Source organism: Haliotis cracherodii, unplaced genomic scaffold (assembly GCF_022045235.1).
Source record: "Haliotis cracherodii isolate W230 unplaced genomic scaffold, xgHalCrac1.p SCAF_9, whole genome shotgun sequence".
In the NCBI taxonomy this organism is placed as follows: Eukaryota; Metazoa; Mollusca; class Gastropoda; order Lepetellida; family Haliotidae; genus Haliotis; species Haliotis cracherodii.
In genome coordinates, this window is record NW_027266343.1 from 44,954,500 (window position 1) to 44,977,315 (window position 22,816).

A 22,816-nucleotide genomic window follows, 5' to 3' on the forward strand; every position below is an offset into this window, starting at 1 on the left:
CTTTGTCTAAAAACTTAATATCATGATGTCCATAACTGTAGTTTATGTAGGTTTATATCCTAATTACTGAGAGATAACGTCTCATCTTAAAACAAGGTACATATACTTATAACAACACCTAGTAGATTGGACAAAAAGTTACCAATTAGAGTAGAGAAACATTTCATCTTGTGATAGGTATTCATGCTGTACAGAGTGGCCTCCCCTGACTGACCTTGTAATTAGAGTAAGCTCCCCTGAGCATCTCGTACACCTTCATATACTGAGGCAGGCTGTAGAATATCCCCAGTCCATCCTTCTTGCTCTTCTCCTTCTCAGGCTCCTTCTGGTCTGTGTTCGGGAAAGATGTCATTTATGAAACCATTTCAACACTGGGTACCTCCTGTTTTAACCCCGATTCCCCCAGGGATGTAATTAGGAAAGTCTTGTCATTATCATGTCCAAGGCTCCACACGCCTTGATGGAAATTAAAGCAATTTACCGTTGCATGACAAATTTACACATTACTGTGATTTGCCTAGACATGTATTGACTCAAGTTTTAATTTTTGCATTAATTTACTAAAGTTTGCAATAACCCTGCTTGATAACTACTTGGGTTAGCATGGGTTAGCATTACTTCACCCATTACAAAACAAAATGCTAAATCTGATTGTATGGAACTCTCAGAACCAGAATAATGTAAAAAGACATAGCAACAACCTTGTTAGCTGGGCACAGGGAACATGGGGAATTTCATGCAACAACACTGTGATTAACTGTCCCAAGACAGATCACATTGTGACTCCAAGTCATAGTAGTACATGGGGTAGGAGCAGTGTTTGAAATAAAAAAGAATTGCCAGATTGCCATCAGAACCCATAGACTTAGAAGCTGCAGGCCCTGAAAAAACTCTTCAGGCCCTCATTACATAAAAACTGCAGCTTATTGTGACCAAAAACATGTAATTTTACTGCAGGCCATAAGGATCCATACAACTTTGAAACTACAGGTCCAAACAAAATCTACCTGCCACAGGCCTACGTGCAGGTGCTTATTTCGAACACTGGGTAGGAGTAGTGTTACATCTCTGTGCTGTTCTCAAATGTTTCTGTAAAATTCTTGTCTTGAAATTGTGATATGTTTCGACACCTGAGGTAAGCGTATTGTTACATGTTAATGGGCACCAACCTTTCTGCGGTGTTTTCTTGTCAGACTTGGCATCCCCTGCCTGACCCGCCCCTGCTCCACCCTGTGACTCCTTGTCTCCCTTCACCTTCCGCTTGACCGGGCTGAGGGAGGGGGCGTTGGGCAGGGACGGGAGGGAGGGCTTCATCTGGGGAGGCCCTGGCACCTGCTCATCTATCACATGGGCACACGCATTCAGCACCCTGTCAAGGAATATCAGCATGTACACACACAGAGAACCAGCATTCATCCAGGGTCTCTATCATACCGGAAGACCCTTTACCCAACAAGCTGGGATAAAAACCTCATTGAATTTAAGGACAAAAGAAACACAAAGACCATACATGTTGGTTAATATATGACTAATTACTCATTTTCAAGAGATATTAGATCGGCTCAACACACAAACGAACATACTAGTATGTTGTATAAATCGACGCTCATGAACGCATCACATGTGATGTCATAGATTCATGACTCAAGATGCATTTGTCTTGTGCAGGATTAGCGTGTAAAGTGGGGAAATCAAATGCGGCATATCGTGTAATAGCCATTAGCATGCTGTATCTGTGGTATGCTGATCTGCAGTGCTTAAAGAGGTGTGCCATGTTTCATTAAGCGATGTTGCACTACGACTGCCATAAGTCTATGTGTGAGTCTTGTTTGTTTGTCTGTTTAATGCCGCATACAGCAATATTCCAGCTATATGACGACAGTCTGTAACTAATCAAATCTTGACCAGACAATCCAGTTAGCATCCATCCACGCAACTGGGATTCAATAACATGCATCAACCATGTCTGCAGGCCTGACCACCCGATTCCGTTAGTTGCCTCTTATGACAAAAATGGTTTGCTGAAGACTAATTCTAACCCGAAATCTTCACGGGACTCTCTGTGTAAGTATGGGAGTTACAACAGTACTATGATCACTCCGTGTCATGGTTGGTTGGTTGGTTGGTTGTTTTACGCCGCACTCAGCAATATTCCAGCTATATGACGGCGGTCTGTAAATAATCAAGTCTGGACCAGACAATCCAGTGATTGATATCATGATCATCTATCCACACAATTGGGATCGATGACCTGCATCAACCAAGTCAGCGAGCCTGACTACCCGATCTCGTTACTCACCTTTTACGACAAGCATAGTCACCTTTTACGGCAAGCATGGGTTGCTGAAGACCTATTCTACCTCAGATCTTCACGGGTCCCGTGTCATGGAACGATGGTGATCAGTGTTGTTACTCACCTAGCCACATGGCTGAGAAGGTGTTCTATCATAGGAACCAGCAGCCTGTCACTGACTGCTGCCCACTTGCCCTCATCGCCCGACCCTGCCAGGCTCGCTGTCTCGTCAGATCCACGGAATGTCTTGAAGGCAGAGCCTGAGGGAGTGGAAACAGGAACCATAAGTAATCAGCTTCTGATAATAGCCAAACACCGTCGGTTGTATGTTTAGTAGGAATAGTGATAAAATCTCAACAATGGGACTCCAGGAATAGAGATAACACCTCAACAATGGGTGTCCAGGAATAGAGATATCATTGAAACAATGGGTGTCCAGTAATAGGGATAACACCTTAACTATGGGTGTCCCGGAATAGAGATAACACCTCAACCATGGGTGTCCAGGAGTAGAGATAACATCGTAACCATGGGTGTCCAGGAATAGAGATAACAGCTTAACTATGGGTGTCCCGGAATAGAGATAACACCTCAACCATGGGTGTCCAGGAGTAGAGATAACATCGTAACCATGGGTGTCCAGGAATAGAGATAACAGCTTAACTATGGGTGTCCAGGAATAGAGATAACACCTTAACTATGGGTGTCCAGGAATAGAGATAACATCGTAATCATGGGTGTCCAGGAATAGAGATAACAGCTTAACTATGGGTGTCCAGGAATAGTGATAACATCGTAACTATGGGTGTCCAGGAATAGAGATAACACCTTAACTATGGGTGTCCAGGAATAGAGATAACATCGTAATCATGGGTGTCCAGGAATAGAGATAACAGCTTAACTATGGGTGTCCAGGAATAGTGATAACATCGTAACTATGGGTGTCCAGGAATAGAGATAACACCTTAACTATGGGTGTCCAGGAATAGAGATATCATTGAAACAATGGGTGTCCAGGAATAGAGTTAACACCCCAACAATGCGTGTCCAGGAATAAGGATAACACCTAAACTATGGATGTCCAGGAATAGAGATAACACCTCAACCATGGGTGTCCAGGAATAGAGATAACACCTCAACAATGCGTGTCCAGGAATAGAGATAACACCTCAACCACGGGTGTCCAGGAACAGAGATAACATCGTAACCATGGGTGTCCAGGAATAGAGATAACACCTTAACCATTGGTGTCCAGGGATAGTGATGACACCTTAACCATTGGTGTCCAGGAATAGAGATAACATCGTAACCATGGGTGTCCAGGAATAGAGATAACACCCTTACCATGGGTGTCCAGGAATAGAAATTAGTAATTTTCAATCAAATTAGGAACAATAATTAGCATGACACTGTATGGTTTGATGAAAAAATATCATCTTCAGCCTTTTATTTTATCACCCAAACTCCACAAAATCTGTAAATCTTCACATCACAAGCTAAAACAAGTGACAATTAATTGATTATTAATTGGGTGTATATATGACGATGACAAAATTACTGGCCGTCTTATTTTGGACAAAGCTACAGGGTGACAGGTCACTGCTACTGCTTACCTGCTAGGAGGTTCCCGGCCAGCTGGATGAGATCCTGATGTGTAGAGAGGTCGAGGGCAGCGGGTGACGATAACAGCAGGGCCAGGATAACAGGCAGGGGACCACCCCCAGACCCCGATGTCAACTCCTCTAGGCTGAAAGTACTGAACAGTCAACATACAGCGTCCACACAAAGTCAACTGAAAACCCGACACCCAGGTACAACAGAAATCAACAACACAATCAGAACTGCCACCAAACAAAACAACATAAAACAGACTGGAACCTACAAGTAAGCAGTAAATATCAGTCAATGTTGAGCATTCAGAAATGGTGTGTTTCATTTTGGTCAAGACAAATTGAGGAACATTATCACTGCTTTACACATTTCAGTACAGATGAGTGAGTGAGTATGTTTTTACGCCGCTTTTAGCAATATTCCAGCAATATCACGGCAGGGGACACCAGAAATTGGGTTCACACATTGTACCCATGTCAGGAATTGAACCCGGATATTCGGTGCGACGAGCAATGCTTTAACCACTACACTACCCGACCGCCCCCCGTACAGATGAAGTATATTTTAGGGTTCATTTGGTACAACATATTTCTTGGGTTTAGTTGTCCACATCAAATTACATCTGTGAAAATCAGTGTTCATGTCTGTAAATGATCTTTGATATCGGCCTGTACATAATCAAGTCTGGACCAGACAATCCAGTGATTGAGTATCAACCCACGCAATCAGGGCACATTGACATGTCATCAACCAAGTCACCAAGCCTTACATCCAATGCACTAAGTCACCTCTTATGACCACCATCGGTTGCCATGACTAATTGTAACCTGGAATCTTCATAGGTTTCCAATTCAGACGCCTCTTACAACTAGCATCGGGCTGGTGAGGACACATTCTACCCCCACAGGACTGTGACATTGGGTCAAAAAGACTGAATTCACATGTACAAGTTGAGCCTTTTTTTCTAGTCATCCTTCAAAATGCTTATCATCCTCAACAGCCAATGTGGCCATTAAATCCTATGTTTAGTCACCTCCCACAACAAGTTTGTTCTAATCTGTTCTGGACATGCCACAGTGTAGTTAATGAAGACAGTAACACCAGACTGACACACCAGCATACATACCTGGAGGAACTAAGTGAGCGGCTTGGAGGCCTCTTCATGTTAATTCTACTCGAGCTATCTTTGGGAATAAGCGGTGTGGCAGGGCCACAGCCCCAGGATGAGGCGTAGCAGGACACGAGGTACTCCTCCGACAGCAGACACATAGCATGACAACATCCACTCTGGCAAAACATTGGGAACAGATGATCATGAAATAGTTGGCTTAGTTACAAGAGTTACAGCAATTAACATAGTTGGAAACATGCTTACTATTCCCATACTATATGTCAAATGTTTGGCCACATACTGTCAAATGTTGGCCATCCACTGTCAAATGTATGGCCACCCACTGTCAATGTTGGTCACTGTCAAATGTTTGGCCCCACACTGTCAAATGTTTGGCCATTCACACTCAAATCTTGATAATCTACTGTCTATTGCCAATGTTTGACCACCCAGTCAAATGTTTGGTCACTCAATGTCAACTGATTGGCCACTACATAATGTTTGGTTACTCCCCACCAAATGTTTGCCCAAACTTTCAAATGTTTGACCACTAACTGTGACATGTTTGGCCACTTACTGTCAAATGTTTGACCACTAACTATGACATGTTTGGCCACTCACTGTCAGATGTTTGGTCACTCACTGTCAAATGTTTGACCACTAACTGTGACATGTTTGGCCACTTACTGTCAAATGTTTAACCACTAACTGTGACATGTTTGGCCACTTACTATCAAATGTTTAACAACTAACTGTGACATGTTTGACCACAAACAGTGACATGTTTGACCACTCACTGTCAGATGTTTGGCAAATCACTGCCAAATGTTTGACCACTAACTGTGACATGTTTGGCCACTTACTGTCAAATGTTTGACCACTAACTGTGACATGTTTGGCCACTTACTGTCAAATGTTTAACCACTAACTGTGACATGTTTGACCACAAACAGTGACATGTTTGAACACTCACTGTCAGATGTTTGGTCTGTGCTTTGTGCAGCTGCTGCAAGAGTTGCTGGACCACCCTAGACAGACTGCTCTCCAGGTGGGGCTTGATGGTGAATGTGGGGGAGAAGTGGTAGGGAGGGATCAGACCCTGTACAAGGGGAGGTGGCTCCTCCGCCCACTCTGACATCAGCGGATACAGCAAACCATCGGTCAGATCCCTGGCAATTGCAGTCACCGGGTCTTGTTGGCAGTTGTCAACAGCAAAGAAAAGTTTTGGAACAAGCCTGTCAATATAAAATACAATGTCTGTTTTCATACAAAACAACATGAGAATGCATTAACCTCATATATTGCAGGTTGATCTGATTCCTTGATACTGCATTGACTAAACGATTCAGGGTGATTCGGGATATTCGTGGTCGTAGTGAAAGGTGGGCATTACACAAACTCTCTCAGAGTCAAATTGGAATTTACTTAAATAGTGTATCAATAGTTTACAAGATTCCAGCCTGTAAATAATCAAGACCGACCCAGACGAATTGTTTGATAGGCATTTCCTAGAAGTTGATGGATGGCAAAGTAGACACAATTTATGGATAACAACTTCTTTATTTTACTGTAAAGGCGATGTTTCTGTATAGAACCTTATACCGTTGTTTTGACAAAAGTATAAGGATCTACACCGAAACATCGCCTTTCATTAAAGAAGTTGTTATCCATAAATTGTGTCTACTTTGCTGGCTCCAACAATCCGGTGATGAACACAGCAATATTCCAGCTATATGCCAGCGGTCTGTAAATAATAAAGTCTAGACCAGACAATCCACTGATTTACATCACAAGCATTGATCCATGCAATTGGGACCCGATGACATGCATCAACCAACTCAGTAAGCCTGACCACCCAATCCCGTTAGTCGACTCTCACGACAAGCATAGTCGCCTTTTATGGCAAGCATGATTTGCTGAAGACCTATTCTCATTTTCATGGGTGTACTGTATGAAAATCACATAAGGTAATTTTGATCTGTCCAACAGCTGATGACATTGGCCACTGTTTACCTAAGCAATGTTCTTGATGCTGCATGTCTGACTCTGCCATCTTCGTCTCCTAGCAACGGAATTATCACATGACTCAAATAGTGGTCCTGTAGATTCAGTCTCTGAGGGCAGAACACATACATAAATAAGACCATAACCATGGTAACAATGACATACAGTATTGTACACTATGATGCACAACTTAATTCTTTTACATCACTCTCCAATCCAGAACACTATAAATGATGTGGGTTATGTTTGATAGATATTGTAACATAGTGTTCACATGATTAAGGTAATTGGCATATGGCAATATATTATAATTAAATTATAATCCCTTTTCTTATCAAAAGTATGAGGTAACATAAAATTATATATTTTCTCCTCCAACATCAGACTCTAATTGATGTACTGACCCCGAGGAAGTTATGGCAGCCCTTCTTGTGATCCTTGCAGAGTGTGCCCAGGAAGCACACCACCTTGAAGTTGATGCCGCCCAGTAGCTCCAGCAGCTCCACCTGCACACAGAACACTACACTTACACACAGAACACTACACTTACATACAGAGCACTACACTTACACACAGAGCACTACACTTACACACAGAGCACTACACTTACACAGAGCATAACACTTACACACAGAACACTACACTTACACAGGACACAACACACACAGAACACTACACTTACTCACAGAACACTACACTTACACACAGAGCACTACACTTACACACAGAGCACTACACTTACACACAGAGCACTACACTTACACAGAGCATAACACTTACACACAGAACACTACAATTACACACAGAGCACTACACTTACGTAGAGCATAACACTTACACACAGAACACTACACTTACACAAAGGGCACTACACTTACATAGAGAGCACTACACTTACACAGAGCATAACACTTACACACAGAACACTACACTTACAAACAGAGCACTACACTTACACACAGAACACTACACTTACACACAAAACATAACACTTACACACAGAGCACTACACTTACACACAGAACACTACACTTACACACAGAGCACTACACTTACACACAGAACACTACACTTAAACACAGAACACTAACCTTACACACAGAACACTACACTTACCCACAGAACATTACACTTACACACAGGACACTACACTTACACACAGAAAGCTACATTTACACAGAGAACACCACACTTACACACAGGGCACTACACTTACACACAGAACATCATACTTACACTACACTTAAACACAAAACACTACACTTACACACGGGACACTACAACTTACACACAGAAACAACGACCAAGACCATATGCACATGAGGTAACTGGCAATATTGTTCATAGAACATAACAATTAATCTCAGATTCTAGCCTGTTAACTGGTGCATACCTTGACCAGCCAGTATGGGTTATTCTTGACATCCAGGAGATCCAGCATGACGCTGATCCCGACCTTGCCATGGCAGCTCTCAAGGAGATTGGACAGACATAGCTGTAGGGCGATCAGCGTCAGTCGGATGGCCACAGATGACTGGTCACACATGATGTGGACTAGGGTCTCCACCAGGCGTTCCAGCGACACTTCACCTGCAAATATACCATCACATACACTTTCAGGGTTAATAAAAGACACACAGTAAATTATTTCATTTGCTACAGCACAAAATTCTTGGGTTCCACTAACGTAAATTAACTTGAGGTATATGCCAAAGATCACTTGACCGTTATGCTTAATTTGAATGGTTTCACTCTTTTGTTTGTTTGTTTGTTTGTTTGTTGTCTAATGCCACACACAGCAATATTCCAGCTATATGATGGCAGTCTGTAAAAAAAAATTAATCTTGACCACACAATCCAGTGACTGAATTCATGAGTCTTGATCATGTTGATCCACACAACTGGGATACAATGACATGCATCAACCAAGTCAGTGAGCCTGACCACCCAATCCTGTTAGTCACCTCTTACGCCAAGCATGGGTTGCTGAACACCTATTCTAACTTGGATGTTCTGTATGTACTGTATGAGGATCACATCAGCTAATATTGCATGCTGAGTAAAAGAATTGTTTTTTTGTGTTTGCCAAGTCCGCAATATTACAATAATTACAGAAGTATATTCCGAAGGGAGTTCAGCTTGCAATTCATATGCAAACTTATCTGCTAAACATGGCTATCAATGTCAAACCTCAGTGATGTGGCTCTTGTGCTTTATACAGTATCACAAGTGGCATATTGGCATTTTTTAAATATGGTTATAAGCATGATAAGTGCGACAATCAACCCTGGCCAACAAAGTGTGATCACAGACTACGAGACTACGAGACTATGAGACTACGAGGTCACACAGCTCTACTCAGTAACCAATACTCGGCAGCTATATTGGCCACCATATCCCGTCTCGTCTCCTCTCATACATACAAAGGATCCTGTGTGGACCCGGACTTCAATAGGTTTCCAGCATCCTATTGCTGGTAATAAGTCAGTAGAACTAGCAGTAGTAAAACTAACATCTTTGGTCCACTAGTCCTTATAATGATAACACATAGCAAACCCTTAAACATGGCAGGGCGGTCGGGTAGCCTAGTGGTTAAAGCATGATTTCTACTATTCCTTATGATTCCTTAACTATTGGGCAGTTTGGCAAGGACTATATGACTAGTGCCAATTTCTAACGCTGAATGGATTGGGTGAACAGACTTGGTGATTTGGTCGATTGCTTGTCACTGTACCAGTGACCCAGACCATAAGTACCAAGTTGTCATTATACAGCTGCCAAACTGACTGACGATCCACGCAATTGGGATCGATGACATGTATTTATCCACCAAGTCAGCGTGCCTGACTACCTGATCCCATTAGTCGCCTCTTATGACACGCAGTCGCCTTTTACGGCAAGCATGGGTTGCTGAAGACCTATTCTACCCCAGAATCTTCAAGGGTCAGGTGCTAACAGATGCAGCTTGTAGATATAATACTAAATATAGAACAAAGATCTATAAAGTACAAAACTTCACAATCATATAAGTGAGTAAGTAAGTTGGTTTTGACACCGGTTTGAACATTATTCCAGTTATATGGCGAGGAAAGCCTGAAGTGCTGCAGGTCTCATACGTTGACCACTTTGGTGAAACCCACAAGCACAGGTACAGTTCTGACACACCTGCGGTGCCTTAGATGGCTGTGCCAACCGTGTCCCCCAATCATGTAAGAGACAGATACTTTGTAGCGATGAAAAATCTAATATCTCTACTTGTCATGAATATTCCCAGCCAAAGTGTGTAATGCATACTCTTTGTTAAACAATTGATCAAGGTTAACTAAGATTTTAAGTGATTGTTCTTAAACATGCTTTTCATATAAAATGGAGAAAGAGTCAAGAGAAACCCTAACTATTTCACTTGCTGATGAAGCAATTTTGTCCATGCATGACTGATGTGTAAAACAAAACGAACGAACGAATAAACAGTAATGTCTTGGACTACCCAGGAGACACAGAACTGGGAGTGTGAGGCTACAGTCATTGCAGTACTGACCTATGTCAGCTGGGGAATGTTTCTTGAGCCACTTCTTGAAGTCCCCTCTCCCTTCTGTGAGGACGGCCTTGATGAGGCTTCCAATCACCATGGCCGTAGTGCCCTTGAGCTGGGGGTCTGGGTGGCTGGCATACAGGACCACCTCCCGGATGTGTTGATTACCACCTGCACAACATTGGTCAATTGTCACATATTAACTGCTGCATAAATCAAAGAATAATCAAATATTATCAGCTTAGAATTATAGTACGAAAGTAGGGGTCCAGGGGACCCCCCAAATAATTATTTTTAAGGGTCCTAACAGGCAATATGAGGGTCCTGTAAAGTAATGAAATGGTGTGGTGTTATGTTTGTTTAGATAATTACGTCAGAGCCTGGAATGAATCAACTATCAAGAGACAGTGGTCATGAATGATGGATGAGTGAGTGAGTGAGTGAGTATGGTTTTACGCCGCTTTTAGAAATATTCCAGGAATATCATGGCGGGGGACACCAGAAATGGGCTTCACACATTGTACCCATGTCGGGAATCGAACCCGGGTCTTCGGTGTGACGAGCGAAGGCTTTAACCACTAGGCTATCCGACCGCCCCGAATGATGGATGAAATAACAGACACACATAACTGCTAATGATGCGCTGTAGGTATAATGTATACTATTGTGCCTCCCCTGGGACGCAGCATATTTCTTTTCTGCGTCCATTCTCTACATTTGTGAGTAATTGACACACATTTGTGCATCGTGTAAAACCAAGCTCCAATCATGCAAGCTCTATGCAAAGATTTTTGAAGTATATGGAACACATTTTAAAAAAATTTCAAAGTGCTCTACTTCATCATAATGAGCATGCATGCTTGGCATTTTGTAATGAAATCATCTGTTGGTGTGTTATTCTCTGAAGACTAGTGATTGGGGACAGAAGGACAAACATACTAAGCACTTTCTGATCAACTTGTATACCAGGAGGCTATGCATAATGCCATCATTAATACTCACTCTCCAGGTCCCGGGGAAACAGCTTGTAGAGGAAGATCTTTGGGCAGAGAGATAACGCTGAAGCCACACAGCTGAGAGCCAGTGACTTGAGGCTCACTCGGGCAACTTTATCTGGGAGAAGGCCCCCCTCACTTCCATTCAACAGGAACCCCCGACACAATAACCGAACACAGTACAGCAGTGGCAGCTCCTCGTCTAACAGTGAACCGATGTCATTGCCCGCATCCTCTCTCATTCCTGGGGGTAGAGGACTGGGAAGGGGAGACGACCTCTCCGGTGTATCTGAGCCCCCCAAGGGGTCATACTCTGGGTTTCCATTCAAGTCCTGACTCACGCCTTTCCTCAAAGATGGTCGCCTTTTAGGGCTAAGACTCTTGATGCTTAGAAGAGTTTCAACACTACTGCTATGTGATAATGTGGAACGTTCAGACTTTTCTTCATTCAAATCTCCTATTTCTACATTGGAATAATCATTGTCTGATGTCACAACCACAGTTGCGTCTGTCCCCGCCATCAAGTCTGTCAGATCGGATTCAGATTTTCCCTCTCGTCTTGAGTCCGCGGACAACCTCCGCATATTAAGACCTTCAACTGATCCAGGGTCAAGGTCGGATACAAAAGCAGATGTGTCAGATGATGATGCTGTCTGCCCTGTCACATCAGAACCTTCTTCCTCTTCCAGACCAGTGTCGTCTGAGATGGTTGGCAGCTCCGCTGAACCTGGGAAACATAAAGAATCTTCCATCACAGAAAGAATTAAAGTTTCTATTGGTCACTTACAACTAACAACCAACATTAGGATTCAACATGTCTAGCAATGTCAAAGAGTTATTTAACAGTAGCTTCTGTAAATACAAGAAAAATAGAGACAGAAATCCATTCATTTTGATAACCAGTCTTGATGACTATTTATGTGGGAATGCCATTAACTTTCTGTAATTGCTAATAGAACAATGGAGTGAGTGAGGGCCATCAGTGTGACGAGCCCAGACCCTTGGATACCTTGACCTGAATTTTGGTTGGGCTTCTTTGACTAGCTCCAGTTTCTAAAGCCAAACCATAAACTCCAGACCTATACTTCATCCTTGTGTCAGTCCTATGTAAAACATCCCTACAGTACTATAACATAGTCAGGGTGCTTTTAGTGAGCTTTTAGTCTCTAAAGTTGAAAAAAGGCCCATATTTTTAAATACAATTGGGGCATTTAACATTGTGTTGTATGGGCGTACCTATTGAAGATTTGAAATTTTCATATAAAAGGCCCATGTTGGAAAATTCCTTGAGTGAACCCAGCATAGTGTCATCAGTTGACCACTGTATTCATTACAATGCAACACAAATTGGAAATCAGTCCTCGGCTACATCAGAAATGGTGAAAACAGAGACACTCACTTTCTACCCTGAAGCGCTCCCGCTCCTCAAAATCCTTTTGGTAAATCAGGGTTCTCTGGATGCTGCCTGACGCCAACAGAAGACGGCGGAGCTGGGGTGGCGGGGTGCGCAGAAGTTGCTGCATCGCCTCCAGCGCCGCCGTCACAACGTTGTGGTCAGGGTGGTTTGTGTAAAACAGGAGTAGCTGGAACATCTATAAGCAAAACAGAAATCTAGTTACCTCAATTGTCACATTATAACTAATACACATTACCTGAAAACAATACTGAAAAATGTGAGCATGTGAAGAGAATTTAATGCCATAATGATTACTATTACAGCAATGTTTTGTTTGTGTTGTATAACGCTGCACTCAGCACAATTCCAGCGATATGACTTAGGCCTGAACATAATCCTGTCTGGATCAGATAAACTAGTGATTGATATCATTAGCAATGATCCATGCCGTCGGGTCACAAAGACATGCAACACCAAGTCACTAACTGACCACCCGATGCTTAAAGTCACGTCTTACGACACACTGAGGACCAAGTATAACCCAGAATCTCCATGGGGTATCATATGACATATCGCAGTGTTAAACTCCTGAGATTGGTCCAGAAAAACTGATGGTAGAAAGTGTGAGCAGAGATCCATGACACATAATCAGACTGATGGTCACCAATGCAAGTACGAGCAATTCTAAGCAAGCACACATCAGGCATGTGAAGACACTCACTGTCCATTCTAGCAGGTACTCGGGATCTACTTTACCTGTCATCAAGCACTATGGTCATGATATCTCAGATAAATAATAATGATAATTAATACTCGATACTCATACTTATAACCTAATTAATCTGAACTGACTTTCAGCATGAACATGATGAGGTTTATTACAGACAGCCTTATCTCTTCCTTGGTAATATGTGCAGAGTTAAAAGTAATAAAACATCATGTAACTATCATATTACATATCTATTTCTATTAAAAAAGGTGATGTTTTAACTGATAATAATATTCATGTGACCTTGAGAATCTGATCATGGTTGACCCCCTCCTCCTTCTCCTTCTGGATGACCCCGAAGCTGCCCTTGAGTCCCTGGTCCCGCGTGTCCGATTGTACCAGTTGGGGGATGATGGTCCGCATACACAAGATCACACCCAGCAGTGTGTACACATCATGCTCCACGTCCACTGGCAACACTAGCTCTGAAATACACAAGCACCTGTGACACTAGCTCTGAAATACATAAGCACCTGTGACACTAGCTCTGAAATACACAAGCACCTGTGACACTAGCTCTGAAATACACAAGCACTTGTGACACTACCTCTGAAATACACGAGCACCTGTAACACTAGCTCTGAAATACACAATCACCTGTGACACTAGCTCTGAAATACACAAGCACATGTGACACTAACCATGAAATACACAAGCTCCTGTGACACTAGCTCTGAAATACACAAGCACCTGTAACACTAACCATGAAATACACAAGCACATGTGACACTAACTCTGAAATACATAAGCACCTGTGACACTAGCTCTGAAATACATAAGCACCTGTGACACTAGCTCTGAAATACACAAGCACCTGTGACACTAGCTCTGAAATACACAAGCACTTGTGACACTACCTCTGAAATACACGAGCACCTGTAACACTAGCTCTGAAATACACAAGCACATGTGACACTAACCATGAAATACACAAGCACATGTGACACTAACCATGAAATACACAAGCTCCTGTGACACTAGCTCTGAAATACACAAGCACCTGTAACACTAACTATGAAATACACAAGCACCTGTGACACTAGCTCTGAAATACATAAGCACCTGTGACACTAGCTCTGAAATACACAAGCACCTGTGACACTAGCTCTGAAATACACAAGCACTTGTGACACTACCTCTGAAATACACGAGCACCTGTAACACTAGCTCTGAAATACACAATCACCTGTGACACTAGCTCTGAAATACACAAGCACATGTGACACTAACCATGAAATACACAAGCTCCTGTGACACTAGCTCTGAAATACACAAGCACCTGTAACACTAACCATGAAATACACAAGCACATGTGACACTAACTCTGAAATACATAAGCACCTGTGACACTAGCTCTGAAATACATAAGCACCTGTGACACTAGCTCTGAAATACACAAGCACCTGTGACACTAGCTCTGAAATACACAAGCACTTGTGACACTACCTCTGAAATACACGAGCACCTGTAACACTAGCTCTGAAATACACAAGCACATGTGACACTAACCATGAAATACACAAGCACATGTGACACTAACCATGAAATACACAAGCTCCTGTGACACTAGCTCTGAAATACACAAGCACCTGTAACACTAACTATGAAATACACAAGCACCTGTGACACTAACTCTGAAATACACAAGCACCTGTGGCACTAGCTCTGAAATACACAAGCACATGTGACACTAACCATGAAATACACAAGCACCTGTGACACTAGCTCTGAAATACACAAGCACCTGTGACACTAACTCTGAAATACACAAGCACCTGTAACACTAACTCTGAAATACACAAGCACCTGTAACACTAACTCTGAAATACACAAGCACCTGTGACACTAACTCTGAATACACAAGCACCTGTAACACTAACCATGAAATACACAAGCACCTGTGACACTAACTCTGAAATATACAAGCACCTGTGACACTAGCTCTGAAATACACAAGCACCTGTAAACTTAACTATGAAATACATAAGCACCTGTATGTAACACTAGCTCTGAAATACAGAAGCCACTGTAACAATAGTTCTGACTAGCTTGAGACATTATGTGATCAATTAGTCAGGAATCAAGCCATAGTACAGGCTATTGTTGGTGATGGTAGCCATGGAGACAGCTGTTATGAGTTGGGGTGCAATGTTTTTTTAATCTGGAAATATGTTTAAGGATCATTTCCATGCAAGGATTGAGAAAGAAGGGGAAACCCACTGTGAAAGACAATATGTTTTAAAAATCCACAGTTCAAAATTTAGAACTCTTAGAACATTTTATTTTCAAACTTTTTTCAGAAGATATATAAAGACAAACTAGTTCATTGATGTCACATTACCACTGAATGAAAACTGAAAAAAATAAAAAAAGAACAAGGCCCTTCAGGCAGATACTTTTCGCCAGTGATTGGCCTTTGTATATATGATACCTGTTCCTTTACTGTAACATGAGTGGTAACTTACCAAGGAGAATGGTGATGAGATATGAGAAGAAGGTGATTGGACAACGGGAGTATTGGCAGATGAGAGTCAGGCTGCTCGCTGCTGTACGTCGACACACGGCAGAGTTAGATTTCAGGTTTGGTAGGAATGCTTTCAGTAAACCTTTAACTTCTGTATCATTCGCAAAGCCCATGAGGCCAGGACAGATTTTCTGCATGGAAGAAGATAAAGTCTCCTGGACTGCCTCTTCATCGTCACGGCGACAGATGCGCGCCAAACAAGGAAGTAAATTGACAATGTAGGGTCTGTAAATGAAACAAACAACATGAATGTTTTACATTAACAACTCATAGTTGCCCCAAATATTCCACATTTCCTTGGAGTTACCTCCCTTGTCAGCTTATATTGTATGATCATGATCATGGAAATTTAAAGTGAGAAAAATGAGAACATTGTTATGCTTCAGAAAGTTTTAGCTCTTCAAACAAAAAATATTAAATACTACATAAAAAGAAACCTATTAACAATGTTAAAAATTCATTTGAATAGTCTTTCCATGAATACTACATTAAACGTTCATGAAAAGCAATATTGCTAAACAATTTGTTTACATACACTGCAAGGGGTATATTCAGAAGACAGCCTGCATAATCAGCAGGAAATGTCTGGTGTTTTCGTTAATATCCCAGTTAGTAGTAACAGATGGCTGCCTACAAGTTAGTGGATGAGACAACCACTGAAGATAAAGCTGAGACAGTACCTGCACTTCTGGGGCCTGATTAAGTGGCACATGTCCGCGAACCTCCACAGTGCCCCCCTCAGACTACGCGAGGGGCCACACTTCTTAATTTCCTTGTACAGCTCCACCTGCAGGCGACCCAGGTTTGTTTCCAACAGAGTCTGAAAACACAACAAACATTTTACAAATGCGGAAATAATGCTTAATTCTTCTCCTTTTCGAATTTCACACATCCTGTTTTTAAGAAATGGATTGTGTTTAAGAGACGGTCATCCACCAGTAATTATTTGTCTGATGTTTATTGGACAGTTCTTGGAAAGTGAGGGAGTGAGTATTATTTTACAATGCCTTTAGCAATATTCACTGTGGGGGACATCAGAAATGGGCCTCACACATTGTACCCATGTGGGTAATCGAAATTGGGACTTCGGTGTGACGAGCGAACACTTTAACCACTAGGCTGCCGCACCACTCCCCTCGTGGAAAGGAGTGACAGTGTTCGAGAAAGCAAATATCTTTATCATAATTCAGTAGCTATCATGACTATTCTGACTTCAAATTGGTTCACCTGAACCTCCGGTATTAAGGCTAGGAGAAAAAAGTTATTTAAAATTCAGTATTAACATGATCACTGATTTTATTGTAATTACTGTGACCACTTGAATTAAACAACTTATTTTTCATCAGCAGTTGACATAACCAGCTTAATTATTTAGCAATAGCATGTTCAAAAGTGTATACTTATATCAACATTTGATAAGGAGGAGAGACGGCATAGTAACTATGGTAACAATCAAATTATAATTAACAAGATTAAAGAGCTTCTGCCTCATGTAGTTTTACGCTGCAGTGAGCAATATTCCAGCTTCATCACAGTGGCCTGTACACAATCAAGTCTGGAGTGAGTGAGTGAGTTGGGTTTAGCGCTGCTTTTAACAGTATTCCAGTTATATCGCAGCGTGCCAGCTTAATGTGGGAGGAAAGCCCGAAGTGATGCAGGTCTCAGACGCTTACCACTTCGGTGTAACCCACGAGCACGGGCATGGTGCTGACAAACCTAGAAACATAATCGGGGTGAACCGGGATTCGAACCCACAATCATAGGTTTCTGGTGTGCCCAAGGGACGCAATTCTGCACAGCGAATCGCGGCGCCTTAGACGACTGGGTCACCCGTGCCCCCAATCAAGTCTGGACCTGACAAACAATGGGGTATTATGATACAAATTCAACTTGACCACCTGATCCATTTTAGTCGCCTCTTACAACAAGCATCAGTTTCTTGGAACCAATTCTATCCAGGCTTCCCAATAGGGTATTAGAAGTGTGCCAGTTCATGACAAAAAATTTCAAGCAATAAACATCACTATATTATAAGTTCCTAGCAACATACAGATATATCTACCTCAAAACGTCATACCTTTATTGTTCGATTTAAGCACTCATCTGCCACCATTCTTATATCCGACTCCTGATCGTCACACAGAGTTAGGAATGCTTCCATTGCAATTCCCAGGAACTTGGGGAAATCAGCAATAGACCTGACACAGTAAACAACACGTCATCATGCTGAACACACCAGCAACAGTCACTGACAGCATTAACTTTTCTCATACATGATGCATGGAATATGCTTGTTAACATCTTGACTTAATGTCTATATATAAATATACACACACATACCCATTGTAAGAACACATACGATATACATTCTGAGAATTCATAACTTAAATTGTCTCAAATAAATAAGAATGATAAAAAAAATTATATAGCATGGTATGGCAGCCTACGAAATTTGTTATTTCATAAAACAAGTCCAAAAGACTGTTATAAATCTTATTTCACTAGTTCTCTGAGTAGGTAGCATGAATGAGACAAAGTTTTTTACGATGTATACATTTCTGCCAGTTTTATTCAGTTCAAGTTTATAGCAGAATTGAAACATTGAGATCTGTCCAGAAGTTCAGCCCTCAAATTCTACTTGTCAAAGAGAACTACAATCACTGGACTTCTACTTGTCCTCACCACAAGTTGGTAGTATCAGGCAAGTTGACTAGCATGAATGTTGAGGAATGTTAGTACCTGTTTCTTTCATGTACAAAATCTAAGCTGCATGAAACTCTTTAGTAACCAGTAAATGCATTATTGTCAGCCATGTTATAAATGTTATTTAACTTTAAAACATTAACTAAAACGTTGTCTATAAACATTTAGTTATAGTTTGAAAACAGGTTATATATCAGTTTTACCTCATGTTAGGAGCACATATACAGTCTGCTACAATGTTGCAGTTGACCATCTTGTCTTTCTTGCTAGGAGGTTGGTCCTTTTTTCTGTGAAGGAATATACAACATATTAAAGTTGTCAGTGTTGCATATAGAGATATAATATAACATAACACACTGATAATACTACCCTGTAAATCCTGACACCGCCATTGCAGGCAAAATTACTCAAATTCACAAACCTTCCAAATGAAGATAGCGACAGTTAATCATTCATATACAAACAAGCATTACTTGAAATGTCCCATCAGTAGATAATCAAAAGTGTCATTATACAAACAGATCAATTATATGTGTACATACAAGTCTGAGGCTGATCATGCTAATTAGTGAAGAAAAAACATTCTCTTCAAGCATTTCAAGGTGAGTGTCCGATAATCAACATAGGTCAAACATAGGCTGCATGTTAATGAGCTCTGATTGGGTTGATTGTGGAGCAGTTTGGTTCCCATTTCAAATTTAGGTGTCTCGGTCTTGTAACTGGATTTCCAGATTAATTTCCAGCAGTGTTAATGATAAAACTTACTTTGTTGTTTCTTCAGTGCCCAGGCCACCAGGCTGGAAGACTTTCAGGCCCTCAAAGGCCTTGATGAGCTTCTCAATGGTGGCCATGGTTAGGAGATATTCTCCGCTGAAAAAAGCAAATCAACAACCTAATGACCATATTGAGAATGTTGTAAGTTACCGTATATCGCTGTGTATAAGGTGAGTTTTTCATACCTAGAATTTAGAGGGCTTTCAAGGGGAGTCGTCTAATACACAGGGTTGAAGAGTTTTGATGTTTTTTTCCCCTAACACAAAGACATTACTGTGAGCATGTAACACCGGAAATACCATGTCAACAAATCCGTACTGAAGTACGCAAACTAATCACGTAATTACACTGTCTGGTTTTGAAAAGAGTCCATTATATATCTGGATTCTGCTTGTAATCTATTTCATTAATTTTATGCCAAAATTTCATTCAATATTGTCTAATTGTTTATATTCATTTTTTGGCAAAATCGTATGTGAAAGGATCGGAAAATCACACCACTCATCGTTATTTACAGCCACCACGGTCATATTACTGCTACTGACGCCTTGAAATGAACTTTAGTGGATAGAGAATGGATATACATGATCATAAATGCCATACTTTGACTCGCTGAAAGTCATATTTGTTGTAGTTTGACTATTTTATGTCAACTTAAAGTTTTCCCTATCGCCAGCACGGGAGCATCGACAGTGACTGCAAATGTAGGGATCGTGTATGCACTGGTGATTGGCTTCATTCCGATTTGCCTTATAGACGGGGCATATAAATTAGCATCGATCTTGCCTTATACGTGGGGGTCGCTTTATAGATGCGATATACGGTAACTGCATATTCTGACAGGGATATTAGTTATCACATGGTGATTGTCAGGACAAATCCGATGCTGAAATGAATCAAACGTGCACAGTGATATTTATCTCATCATGATTATTAATCATGTCAGGACAAATCCGATGTTGAAATGAATCAAAGTGCACAGTGATATTTATCTCATCATGATTATTAATTATGCTTCAATTCTTTCAATATGTAACATTTCATATATTGTTTTTATTTTCATGTTTGTTTGTTGTTTAACGCAGCACTCAACAATATTCCAGCAACAGTTATATGGGCATCAGATAGGCTATGAATTGGCCAACAATTTGGTGTTGGTGTTATATTTTCCTCTGGTCTAGCAAAATCAGGATACCTTCAGGCATTTTTACTCCAAAGTATCATGATACGTATCAAATCGTAAAGAATGTGTCTTTTCAGCATCATGTGACATGCTGATGAATTATCACACCCAACTGCCATATACAAAAACAGACATGGAGACCAACAAGAGAGTCAACTGATAATTAACATCAGTGAAAAAGAATGATCCATTAATCATGTTAATGAAAGGAGTGCAAACTTAAGTTCTAACAAACAATCAAGACTTTCAACTCTATACATCATTTAGGCCTATATGTAGATAGAAGTGAGTGAGTAAATATTTGAGTGGAGTTTAACATAATAATTATGCTACAATTTGTCTGCCATGCACATGTATTTTAAAAATGCATGGCTGACAACTGTATCTTTACTATCACGATATTAAAGCTTGATTACTACATTAGTGTCATCCATACCTTTTGTAAGGTAGATGTGTTTCTGGTTATGCTCCAAATCATCAGATGTACAGAGTGAGTGAGTGAGTGAGTGAGTGAGTGAGTGAGTGAGTGAGTGAGTGAGTGAGTGAGTGAGTGAGTGAGTGAGTGAGTGAGTGAGTGAGTGAGTGAGTGAGTGAGTGAGTGAGTGAGTGAGTGAGTGAGTGAGTGAGTGAGTGAGTGAGTGAGTGAGTGAGTGAGTGAGTGAGTGAGTGAGTGAGTGAGTGAGTGAGTGAGTGAGTGAGTGAGTGAGTGAGTGAGTGAGTGAGTGAGTGAGTGAGTGAGTGAGTGAGTGAGTGAGTGAGTGAGTGAGTGAGTGAGTGAGTGAGTGAGTGAGTGAGTGAGTGAGTGAGTGAGTGAGTGAGTGAGTGAGTGAGTGAGTGAGTGAGTGAGTGAGTGAGTGAGTGAGTGAGTGAGTGAGTGAGTGAGTGAGTGAGTGAGTGAGTGAGTTGGGTTTAATTGCGCTTTGAACAGTATTCAGGTTATATCACAGCATGTCAGCTTAATGTGGGAGGAAAGCACGAAGTGAAGCAGGTCACAGATGTTTACTACTTTGGTGAAACCCACAAGCATGGGCATGGTGCTGACAAACATAAAAACATAATCGGGACAAACCGGGATTCGAACCCACAATCATAGGTTTCTGGCATGCCCAAGGGATGCAACAAATTGCGGTGCCTTAGACAACTGGGCCAACCGTGGCCCCTCAGATGTACATAATTCAGTAGCATGCTTGATGCAAACAGTCATCAAGAAGCAACACATTGTTTCTTCATCGAAGTGCTACAACATATTTAATTACATACTTATATTGCAGTATGATGACTTTAATTTTTGCAATCACTGATAGGCTATCCATGCTAATAATCATCTACAATAATGATAAAAAAAAAGGATTTGTCAGTCACATAGAAAGTTGCCATGATCACTGAAACAGTATTTTTAAACTATAATTATCATGGCATATTATCAGTTATGAAGTGCACTCAATCACGTGTCATACTTTATAGAATCGCCATTGTAAATTACAAGTGCATAAGTAAACATCACCTAGACCAAAATTAGGAAACATAAATATGACATTTGCGGGGGTTTGTGACGCGACCGCTGTTTCCTCAGAACCTCCATTTGCTACTCATAACATCGATGACACTTACATTTACTCAAAGAAAGCTTCAAATTCTTCTCATTAATGCATGTGGGTATGAGAAGCATACATGTTTCATATGACATCTTTTCCTCGTCGTGTTACATTTTCTTGGAAACACCTTCGTCTAGCAGCCGCCATTGCTGCTTAGAGGAAGTCACGTGAGTTCTTAATCCATAGCTTCGCATTAATCAATAAGTAATAATAAGACCGTCATAATCATATTATAAATCTAAATCAAATATTATACAAAGGTCTACACCAACCAATCGTCCATTTAAGTCGTAAATGTTTATTTCATTGGACTCCTTTAGAAGTAA

At 41.2% G+C, this 22,816-nt stretch overlaps 1 protein-coding gene across 2 annotated transcripts in view; it reads right to left on the minus strand.

Annotated features, from left to right (window-relative positions):
* Nucleotides 1-22,634, minus strand: part of LOC139452707 (huntingtin-like) — a 63,354-nt gene extending 40,720 nt beyond the window's left edge. Inside the window, exons 1-19 of one of the 2 annotated variants that reach the window (XM_071234276.1) lie at nucleotides 22,507-22,634; nucleotides 19,704-19,808; nucleotides 19,142-19,225; nucleotides 18,313-18,433; nucleotides 16,916-17,055; nucleotides 16,177-16,460; nucleotides 13,955-14,136; nucleotides 12,946-13,138; nucleotides 11,554-12,273; nucleotides 10,558-10,722; nucleotides 8,413-8,609; nucleotides 7,424-7,525; nucleotides 7,029-7,129; nucleotides 5,989-6,250; nucleotides 5,031-5,191; nucleotides 3,907-4,040; nucleotides 2,418-2,553; nucleotides 1,170-1,369; nucleotides 215-330 (exon numbers count right to left, since the gene is read on the minus strand). In XM_071234276.1, the coding sequence (XP_071090377.1) occupies nucleotides 215-330; nucleotides 1,170-1,369; nucleotides 2,418-2,553; nucleotides 3,907-4,040; nucleotides 5,031-5,191; nucleotides 5,989-6,250; nucleotides 7,029-7,129; nucleotides 7,424-7,525; nucleotides 8,413-8,609; nucleotides 10,558-10,722; nucleotides 11,554-12,273; nucleotides 12,946-13,138; nucleotides 13,955-14,136; nucleotides 16,177-16,460; nucleotides 16,916-17,055; nucleotides 18,313-18,433; nucleotides 19,142-19,225; nucleotides 19,704-19,789 (3,384 nt within the window). In that variant the 5' untranslated portion in view covers nucleotides 19,790-19,808; nucleotides 22,507-22,634. Of the gene's footprint in view, nucleotides 1-214; nucleotides 331-1,169; nucleotides 1,370-2,417; nucleotides 2,554-3,906; nucleotides 4,050-5,030; nucleotides 5,192-5,988; nucleotides 6,251-7,028; nucleotides 7,130-7,423; nucleotides 7,526-8,412; nucleotides 8,610-10,557; nucleotides 10,723-11,553; nucleotides 12,274-12,945; nucleotides 13,139-13,954; nucleotides 14,137-16,176; nucleotides 16,461-16,915; nucleotides 17,056-18,312; nucleotides 18,434-19,141; nucleotides 19,226-19,703; nucleotides 19,809-22,506 lie in introns of both variants that reach the window. The other variant, XM_071234275.1, reaches the window with a different exon arrangement.
* Between the last annotated feature and the right edge of the window lie 182 nt (nucleotides 22,635-22,816).